We start from the raw sequence: 12,203 nt of genomic DNA on the forward strand, positions 1-12,203 counted from the left end.
TATTTTTATTTCTTATAAAATATAATAGGTAAGATGTTTTGCACACAACTAAAAATGTCACACGAATTCATTGTTGCACCCCTATAAATTATCAAAATCGATAAGTATACACATTGTAGACAATATATTTTCAGAAACGCAACTTACACATATTTGGTTTTAGTGAAAGTCATAGATGCGTTAGCGATGATAAATTATTTAATAAAATAGGTAACTCAATTTATACATAGGTAATATGTATATTTTATGCTGTTTAAATTTTTTATATGTTCGGTTTAAAATCAAATATTTTATTATTTTGAAAACAGACTAGGTATAAATATAAATTGTTTATATATATTATAAAGGTACCTATAGGTACAGTTTTCTTCGATTCAATAGAATACAATATCACGATGTATAAACTTAAAACTCACATGCACATTTTTCACTTTCTGTTCAAATAATAACATGATTTTTTTTTAAATTTATAGTAACAACAAAATGTTCGATTTGCGATATTTTTCCATACAATTATTTGTTTAATAATTAAATTTCATTCTTAAAAACTAACATATAGCGAAGGACTTGATATAGAATATATATATTAATTTTTAAGTTATCTAACCAGTTTAACAATTGATTATGTTTTCATTTTTTTTTTTGAATTTGATCAAACTCCGAAATTGATTCGTATACTTATAGAATATAATATTAGATTGATGTCGGTATACGATACAGCCATTTCTTAAAATATTTATTAATTTTAATAATATTATACGTAATATAAAAAAAAGCGTGCATATTGAAAATATGTATAGATACAGTATTGTTGTCTTGTTGAGAGTAGGTATATTGTATAGCTGCACATTTTATCGATCTATTAAAATGACCGCTACAACCTATTATAGTATTCACTTCCTAGCTCACACCTTGACAGACTACTACAAATACTCACTATACCTGTTTAAATCACTCTATATAATATATTATATTATATATATATATATATTTGCGTATTTTATGTATATTATACATAGGTTATGGTTGGTCCGGCCGTGTTAATGCGCATATTGTGCATATAGTAACGTATATATAGGCTATAAATTTGCACGGCAATTTGCTCGGGATAACGAAGTGCCACGGGCTAAGTTACGGTGTGTCAAAGCCTATATTATATAACTGCAGTAACACGCACCGCAGACATTATCACGGACAGTTGTATATGTGCAGAACCCGCAAACGTAAAAGTATATATAGTCATATAGGTAGGTATACCACTGTGTATGTTATACATGCGTGGAATCAAAGAATGCGTATACGATGAAAACAATAATACTAAAATATATATGCATCAATAACTACATAATATTATACTGCCGTTGTAATAATATAATGTCGTGTTGTTTCCATTGCTATAATTATAAAAAAAAAAATCGAATAATACTAACTTTTTATCGTCACTACAATTGAATCAAGTACCTACGTAATAATAGTATAATATTATGTTGTTACTGCTTCTCCCCCTCCCCCGAAGTTCCAATGACAATTATTTGTAATGTATTTTTTGCAAACACTCGTGAACGTTATTCGTGCGTATTGTATTAGCACTGGACATCACAATATTATTATATCGTATACAGTAGCTAATAATAATGTAGACATGAACCTAAATATATATATATATATATATATATATATGTTTATTTTATTATTATTTTGTACAATGATATGAACGCTCTGTTACTTATCTATGTTCAATACTTAAATATATGCACAACGTGGTAATTGAAATTCCAGTCCACACTTATAATTTACTTGCGATAATATTATAACCTATGCAATTTAACACTGACGGTTGGTCGGGTAGAGACATTGTTATAATAATATTAAATATTACATAAAAACTAAAAAGTGCACGAGTTTTGCTTGGAAGTACTTATAATATATTTGTACTTTTAGTTAGCTCATGGTTTTCCGCGCCAATAAAATGACACCGAATTAGTGATTTTGAACGTTTCGACAGGTATGCAGTATACACAGAATTTGATTTTACATATTTATCTATCTAAGTTGGTACTTGGTACAATATGAATACTTATAGAATATAAATATGTTATATTGTATATTGCAAGTATATTATAAAATCAATTAGATTAATAAAATGTAAATCAGTCATTAGTAATCCTTTATACACAAAATTCGTTTAGTACTTAAATAGTTAACTACAATTAAATATTTTACTCTTTAAAATTTTAAAACGATAGTATCCACTTTTTTTTTTGTTATTACTCGACTATTGATATTACCTACTCTTAATTTACAATGTATAAGTGAAGTAATTAATCGCAGATAAACGGATAGTATTACACAAAGAAATATACTTATTAAATAATGTGTTTGATAATAATTTTAAATGTATTTTTTTTAAAGCTACATTAAATTTAATTAAAAACAAATTTAAATATCTATTACAATAAAACCGATAGGAATGATGAATTAGCTAGTATTAAATTTATTATATAAATTATAAATAAACCAATTTTTAACGGTCATAAATCACGTGTGAAGGTCTTTTTAAAAACAAAACTACAAGCATATAAAAACAGCTAAACCGGACAATTCATGTTGCGTTATTGAGAGTATGATGTAGAACTGTATAATTCACAGATATATATATATAAAGGTATATTTTATTTATTTTATATTATTCGAATCAATTCATAATATATTATACAAGTGGATATTATAATTATCACAGTTAATATTTTTAGAAATTTCTATTTTATTTAACTTTATTATAGTCTTAATAACACTTAATATTAAGAGTATTTAAACAATGAACTTAATCTGATCTGATATAAATTGAAATTTGATACTCTAGTAATGTTATAGACACAATCATATATTAATATCTACTCAATGTTTTTGACAATAAATTAATATTATATAGTCTACAACAATACAATACTTAATGTCATAGTATAAATTAATATGTCTAACATAATTATATTTTAGACTTGTTTTAATATATTTCACTAAGTGTATTAAGAAATATCATAAAATAACAATTTATTAGTTTATATTTTGTAATAATAGTACATCGTATTGTGCATCAATATTTCCGTGTTTTCAACACCTACCGTTTCTCTTTTACATAATTAGATATTACTTATTAATGACATACAAAATAATTTTGCGTGGTGAGATTTAATTTAAAAAGTATTATCATACGTTTATTATAATTAATCTGAGATCAAAATATACGTCTTTGGTCTTGATTAATGACGCCCACCATGCCAATATCTTGAATTAATCTACCCACATTTATATAAATGACATTTTTTTTTATTATAACAAATACATCAAAACAATAATTATATGAAGGTAATATATTTAATGAAGGTGTATAAAATAGAAATTTTTCATTATAAATATATTAAATTTACACATTTATAGCTAGTTGAATAAGTAGGTATCTAAAGGAAAACCTATAATAAAATATATATTCAATATTGATTATTTACTATTTGACATATCTATTAAATAATTTACAATTTCCATAGTTCAAGTATACTTTAGTAAGAATATAGATGTAAAAACAAAAAAAATATCGAATAACAAAAAGTGTAGGTATTGTATGTTTAAACATGCAGTATATTTCATAAGCTATTAGTTTTATATTTATTATTTTAATAGATATACAAAGGTATTATTATTTATTATTAATAAGATAAAATATTAAAAAAAAAACCTTAAATTTAAAAAATACTTAATTTAAATGGAAATTAAAATAACAAGAGTTAGTTTACTTAGTATTAAGTGTGAAATAGTAATTAAAAACTAATTATCTGTGTACTTTGGTGCAAAAGTAATTTCAAATTACATAAGCAGGAAATTGGATGTGTAATCATTTGAAGAAAATATTTATAACTTATATACATTATATTGAATTTTTATTTAATATTACTCTGCATTGAGTTATTTCAATAGTTATATTTTATAATATGAGGAGTATAATACCGCATGGTAAATGTAAAATAAACAAGAGATTTTTCAATATGCACTATTAATTCTATTAATAATAATAGTAATAATAAAAAAAAATATCAACTAAATTAATATTCCAAAAATGGTACAAAATAAAGATTATAAAAAAGCTATACAATTTAAAATCTATTTAATGTTCTAAATCGATAATTTCATTGGCAATATAATATTATATATTAATATAGAAATAGTTCTCATAGTAAAATCGTATTTTATTAGTACCTAACTAATTTTTCTCACATACTTTAGTTTTTCTTAGACGTTTATTTCGTCACTTTGTTAGGATTTGATAAACGACCATCTCATCGACCTACGATGTTTACTTGTGTATTCGATATTACGGTGGAATAGTAATAACAGTTGAAATTGATGGGCATCTGTATCGGAATGCGAAAATTTTCGTGGAGAAGAAGTGAGAAAAAAAGAGGGGAAAAAACACAAAATAACACACGTCATTCGGATGTTCACTAATCTTGTTTTCCGTTTAGGTCGCGGATAGCAGAGCGCGTAAGGGTTGGCTTCAAGGGATGGCGGAAAGCGTGCAAAGGGTGACGTTAGTAGTTGTGCGATGATATTAATGATGTAGTTGGAATTTATTTAACAACCGGCGGCGACCGAAAATAAAAACTGTTTTAAACTGTAGCGAACGGGAATCTATCACTGTAATTAATGAACTTATAATGACAGCACACCTATACCATTAGTAGGCGCGCTTTAAACGAATCATCTGTGCTGCTATGATGGTTTAACTGAAGACCCGGCGTCTTCGCACAAGTATGGAAGTAAAATGCAAACTAACAAAAAAAACCAACACTATTCCTTGTTACTGTATTTTGTTATATAATATTTAATCATATTTAGACTGTTACTTGTTTTTTGTTATAAACTTTAAGAATACTCTGTCTCATTAATCATAATATCAGTGAGTAAAATAAAAAACCTGTTATGGTATTCCGGAATGCGGAATTTTTAAATTTTTAATTGAAAATTTATTACTACAATTATTATTGATGTTCAAAACTAAATGAAATAGATACCGTGAATACTAAAAATATCCTTAATAATCCCAAAAAATGTAAGGTTGTGATAATAACCTAACAATCCAAATCGACTCACTGATCGAGTCAAAAATTTTACCAATATGCTTTGCATAATAGGTATGCAAGTATGTGGTGATACCGTTGTGTCGTTAGCCCAAGTCTCCTTTGAGAAATATTATCCTTATACAGACACCCTTGACATTTATATGTGTAATAATGTGTATACTGTATACCTATACTTATATAGACTTACGCGATTTCTTCTAGCACGTTCTTATCATTAATAAAATAACGTTCAACGACCGTGCATAATACCTGTCACACATATCACTATCACTACCCAGAGGAATGAAGAAATAATAAGAGTCACGTGTCTTTACATCAAACAATAACGTTCACCGTATTTCCGGTCGACCACATTGGTAGTAACTAATGAATTTATTGCTTCTACAAATGTATTTCTTTAAACGCGTGTTAAATCACTTGACACCGTCGTCTTACACATATATCGGTGGAGATTTTCTTTTTACGATCAAATTTGTTAAATAATTAATGTGATGTTTGAAACATCTATTACAGTACCTACCTACCTAACATAACAATAGTCATGTTTTCATGGTATCAATCATCCATCAGGTTATATATTATTTTATAAATCCATATAATATTATATATGAATGTAATTCGTTGTCAATCGTAAATACGTATAAAATCACACATAGACAACAAAAAGATTATTTAACTAAATATATTATACTAAGTAATGATAAAAAAATATTAAACAAAACTTTTTAGTTTCTTTTCTTCATAAATAAAAATATCAATTATATTATGTTACTTATTTTATTGACTGATTTATATTATTTCTACAAATAACAATTTCAAAAAGTATGAAGTCTAAGCAGTAAGCACCTTTACAAGTTTCAAATTATAATTACTTAAAGTATTTTTTTAAGATATAATATTACATAAGAATAATATGTTATTAAGAAACAAAATATTTTCTAGTAGGTACTAGAGTAATTAATTACTTATTGTTTTGTGTTTGTTAATAACGTTTATAAATCAAATTACCTAAATATTTGCATGATGTTTTTTTGGGTTTAGGTAATTATATAATTTTAGTTTAAACTTCCGGGATAATCATAATTGCAACTGTATTTTAAAAGTTAACATTAATAATTTATAATTAAAAAGTATCAATTAAAACGTATAACTATTATATACAATTTCTAGATGTTATTATGTTGATACCTATTTAAAATATGACATTATACTTACAACCTATTATATTATTTAATTATAGGTACTATACAATTTATGTCTGATTTCATATTAATTAGGAAATTTCTATTTATTATTGTATTTTTCATATTTTATTATTATTATTTCAACCTTTAATTAACAGATCAAGTTCTCATGAATTGATCGAGACTGCAATATTAATTAATCTGTTAAGTAACAGACTAAATCTCTTTGACGTCGTGCTAGTGTATGTCAAAATCAGTGTAGGACCAAATGACGTGTGGCTGAACGCCAACTGGACTAATGTAGTTTTAATGAAACACGTGCTTGATCTCTTTTTGTGTCTGTTGAGGGACAAAAATTGTTTAATATTTTATTATTTATTTACTTTATTATCAGTCTTATTATTATTTTGAGACTTCTGATGGATGCGATAAATTTGCTAAAATATTATTATGATTTATGATTAGACCTATGATATTAATTATTGAAACAATAATATCTTAAAAATTAAATCGTGTAAAAAATAATTTCAAAATAATATTTGATAATTTTATTATAATGTTCATTATTTTGTATTTTATTCACTGTACATTTCTTATGTTTATAAAAGATATATATATGAATTATTTATATTCGTAGAAATCTTAAATGTTGAATTTAAATTATATTTGTTTCCTAATTTTCTATTTTAACATTATACTTGGAGGTATAACATATAAATTAATACTCTAAAACTAATAGCTATAATTTATAGAACAAAAATGAAGCGTCTAACGATTTAATGGAATACTTAATGTGTTCTAAGTAGAGGTTAATATGATATTGTTTGGCACGCAGTGATCGAATTATTTAGTTTCCCATGATATAATATTAGTTTTATTACTGTCTATATTATTTGTTTATTAAAAATGTATTTATAATTTTATACTGATTGTTATTTAGTTAAATACCGATTTGCCAATTGACTGTATGAAAATGACAATGGACGCCACGGATAGCGCAAGACTTGGCTTGAACTTGAATTTGAGCGTACAACCTCAATCATACCATTGGATTCAATCACCGAAGGGTACTGATGACGAGGATGAGGATGACCGTAGAAGAGTGGATGATGATTGTTCACCGGAAGAAGAACCGGATATCCTGGAAATGCAGGTATGATTTCATTAATTAGTTTCCTATTGTACTTATATATGGCTTATATAACAATACCTATATGTTTAGGAACTTAAATTTCTAGAAAGTTTAAAATCATGACGTATTAAACGTAATCTATAAATCCTGAATTGAACAACCTTTATTTGATTACAAACTGTTTGTTTTGTTTGTATCTTCATATCTCTGTGATCAACAAATATATTTTATTAATTTACATGTTTTGTTTTCAGAGAGAAGAACGCGAAACCCTTAATCAATTGGCTCGTCGTTTGGCAAATGGGCCACACGGACTTATGGGTGGTCACACCGCGTCCATGATACAACATTTGGTTTACCGTCATCCTAATGGAATGCCTTTATCCGATCAGATAGTCATGCCAATACCCTCTAGACGACCGGGCAATATAGAATCACCACCAGGATCCAGTCGATCAGGTGATACACCTCTTGGTCATGAATATACATCGGAAAACGAGTCATCTCTGTTAGCCAGAAAAGGTGAAGCACAATCGTGGACTTTTGAAGAACAATTTAGACAGGTATGAATTCTAAAGTACTTACATAATTTGAACTAAAAAAACATTCAAGGCGCATAATAATAATTAATAATTATAATATTTATATTATAACTACAACAATCATTTTTTTATTTTTTACTTCAAGGTAAATTGAATAATATAAAACTATACTATTATTGAACTATTTTAACGTCTGTATTACATTTTTATCGTTTTAAATTTGACATAATATTTAACAGTCATTTATTTTATGTGTTATAGAATCTTTAACAATTTACGAGCAGTACCTATATCTATTTTAAATCATCATTTTTTTTTATTTTTGGGTTGTCATAGTAAAAAGTTGATAACAGGATTTCAATCTTTACTACCCGTGCTTATGTGTCCAAAGTATAATAAACGCTAGCATGAATAAGCTAATAATGTTTTCTCAGGATTAAAAACAAAAATATGTAAATTAAAAACGCCTTGTGATTATTTCACACGAACTATATTGATACGGTTTTACCTTAGTGGGGGTGGATAAATATCTTTTATTACACGTACTATACGTACTTAATATAATTCTCATCGAATACACGTCAACATTGTCGCTGGTTGATGCGCGAGTGTCCTTTCTCATGGAGGTCGACGACTCTCGGTCATACACAAAAGACCACAATCAGTATATTATGTGTGTATGTGTATGGGATACGTATAATGAAACAAATAGTCGAAAAAGACGACGAGAGAAAAAAAAGGGAAATGAATGAAAGACAAATATATACGCACACCTGTTGAATTGGTCACAAGAGACGGCAAAATTAATAAGAGCGGCGACGGCGGCCGGTGGACAATACCGCACTACCGGGTGAGAATATTTTATGCCGTGAGAGACGGATTTCGATCGCATGTCAACCGATTTGTCATCTTCACGACGACGACGCGACGACGGTAGATTATACTTATATGCGTATTATTGTATCATAAGAACTACACACCTGCCGCCGTATTATCTAGTCACGTCGTCGGCGGCCGATCCTGTACGCAGGACCGACACGAGTTCTCATCGAGCGACATATGCGACCGTTAATAATACCACCGGAGTCCAATCCGAGATGACCTAACACTGTGACGATTGTACATCTATAAGGGCGTATAGAGAGGCTGTGACGTTGAAAGAATAAAAATTAAATCAAAGACACGATGACAAGTATACAATTATTATAAAACACGCATTAATTAGACGCGCTGAATATAATAATTATTATAACAACTGCGGGTAATTATATTATATATAAAGGAACTGTATGTTGTATAATATGCAGAGCAAGGAAATGATACAGCCTGAACTCTTACTCGAGACCATGTAATATTATATTCTAGGGTGACGAAAAATTAAAAGAAGTGAAGGAGTGTTGAAGCTTTTTTTTTGTAGGTACCTATATAGGTACCTATACCTATCGTATATGTATGTTTAGAAAAATATCCAAATCTGACGATTAATATCGAAATTTTACGGTCTAATCATTAAGTTTTATTCTTTAAAAACTGAAATCTATAAATTTCAAAATACACAAATATATGGGTACAGCGAATAGTGATAAAAACATTATACTATAAAATGATCGATATTGATAACAAGTGACAACTATTATTAGCTATATCTACTTTCAAAAATTTAAAACTATTCATCGATATAAATATCATACACAGAAGGGATATGATAACTGATTTCATGTTAGAAACGATGTTTAATATTTGTTGTGATTTTAATATGGTTTTTAAAAAAATATTTTTGTGGTTGATAATTTTATAAATAATATGTATTTAATAAATAGTCTCACTCATATACATGTCTTGAGACTGTAAACTTGTTTGACCTTTAAATATACAATATTTTCTTATTAAAAATAAGATTGATCAGATTTAATTTTTTTAAACTCTGTCTGCATGACGCATACCTAGCATTATTAATCAATCAAAAATTAAATAATTGGGATGGGCGCATGCTTAGAATCCAGATACACGTGTATACTTGTAAAACGATTTTTGTTACCATATAATAATATATATTACCATATAGTATAGTTATGTATTCTATTAGGATTCCTTTTAGCCAATAAGGATTACTTGGTCTTTTGTTCTGAATAAATGTTGTTTTCCGTATTGACTGATCGACTACGTTACGCCCACCCGAGTAAAGTCGTATAAAATATTGTTCCGGATTGATCAGAAATATAAAGAAGAAAGGAGATATAATATGTATATAAAACGAAACACAGATATTAGATATAGTATAGGTACGAGAGAAAAATAGTAAAAAAATTACACGCCCTACCTGATGTTAATTACGGTTTAGATGTGCTGATTGATAGGCTATCCGTACATGGGAATCTCTCGTCATTATTATAATATATATTTTTTTTTTCATTCCTTATTTTTTTCACCCCCTCTCCTTTTACTCTCTGTATTTTTTTCCTCTTTGTCCGCTTCAAAAACCGATCACATTTATTTGCTTTTCCCAATTATTATAGACAATGAATAATCGCGTCCGATTAACTGCGGCCACAAACGGTTTTTTGATTCGGCTGCCCGTATAAATGGCAGACAATCGCTCACGGGGTAATACCGTTCGACACCTTCATATACTTCGTCATCCATCCATCGTACAGTAGGCTACTTCAACGTTTGGTAATTGCATCGATGATGATAATAATAATAGTGTCTAATGTTTTATATTTTTGAAAATCGTGACTGTCGTTTTTTGGCCGTTTCGGCGGGACATAAATATATAATATACAACTATTAATAATCGTATCCGAAATCAAAATTACGAGTTCATTTGCTATGTGATTATTTTTTTTTTTGTGCAACTTAATAGTAGTCATTGTTAAATAGTTGTAAAAATAAAAATGATTTTGATATATTATAAGTGTAGTTTTTCGATAAAATAATAATAAAAAAAAAGATTGCGTTGAATTAAATTAGAAATACTTTATTTTTAAATTATTAGGTATACATATTCCTGATTAAATCCATAAATGCCTTACTTAACCTACTTAAAATCTTAAATTGAAAAATATTTCAAATTAAATTAATTTTATTGTTCCCAAGTTTGTTTTAAGTATAGAAAATACAATTTTTAGTATAGGTAATTTGAATTTATGAAAATTTCTATTTAACATTTTTTTTAATTGGTACTTACCTAAATCTTATCTTATAAAACGTAAGTCTAAGTAAGAAGTATTCGTTTCAACATGACGTATTGTATATTTTTAGATCTTATGTTTTTTTTTTTAACTTCCAAGTTTAATCTTTCAATTTGTCACTCATAAATTATCTGTAAACTGCATTATAATGTGTTGTATATTCAAATAATGATTGATACTGTAGTTTAGAATAACATTCTTATGAAAAATCAGCATCATTCAAGATATATATTATATTTTTACAGTTTTAATAATTTAGATAGACATTTAACTATTTTTGGAGTCACGTATCAATTTGGCATGTGCCTAATTGATCAACATAATTATATACTTAATCGCCTTAGGCAATTTTTGATCCATTGGTCGTACATCTCTTAAATTGCTCGAATAAATTCCTTCTTTATTTATTCCAGTAGCAGGCAACTTACACACTCGAAATCTTTATAATTGGTATTGATTTATATATATATATAAATTAAATTTAAAAAATATAAATATCAAGCTTACAGGTAGCTTACTAATTAAAAATTTAAAAATTAGTTCTTATACAAAAAACCAACAATTAATTTTAATAAGACAAACAATAACTAACAATTATTATGAAAATAAAAAAAAACAATAAATAATAATCAATAAATGTAAAATTGAGTTTTATGAAGATAACTCAATGAGTTATGTTTGAAATTATTATCGTATAAAAATAATATAAAATAAATTGTATATTTAATATGAACTAAGCTTTTAGTTAATATCATTTAAAATTATCTTTCACATGTATAGGTATACAAATATTTTGTTGTGGTCAGTGTGGTTTTAAAAGAAAAAAAAATATTATTTGAAAATGTATATTCACATACCTATTGTATAAATTGGATGTTACATTTGAAAAACTAAATTTGACATACCACAAAACTACTAGAAACACATTTATTTTTACTTGAAGAGGGGGGGAAACGAACTGAATTGCTTTCTATAGTGTTCAATAATATAGACGTTTTTGTCGATAATATGATCCGGCT

The 12,203-nt window shown here is 27.0% G+C and overlaps 1 protein-coding gene across 1 annotated transcript in view; it reads left to right on the forward strand.

The window, feature by feature from the left end:
* LOC114124739 (protein dead ringer homolog) overlaps positions 1-12,203 on the forward strand; it is a 67,495-nt gene that overhangs the window by 16,950 nt on the left and 38,342 nt on the right. The window contains exons 2-3 of the mRNA XM_050203931.1: positions 7,260-7,472; positions 7,706-8,014. Of these exons, the coding sequence (XP_050059888.1) occupies positions 7,287-7,472; positions 7,706-8,014 (495 nt within the window). The 5' untranslated portion in view covers positions 7,260-7,286. The remainder of the gene's footprint in view (positions 1-7,259; positions 7,473-7,705; positions 8,015-12,203) is intronic.

This window comes from Aphis gossypii, chromosome 3 (genome assembly GCF_020184175.1).
Source record: "Aphis gossypii isolate Hap1 chromosome 3, ASM2018417v2, whole genome shotgun sequence".
Lineage (NCBI taxonomy): Eukaryota > Metazoa > Arthropoda > Insecta > Hemiptera > Aphididae > Aphis > Aphis gossypii.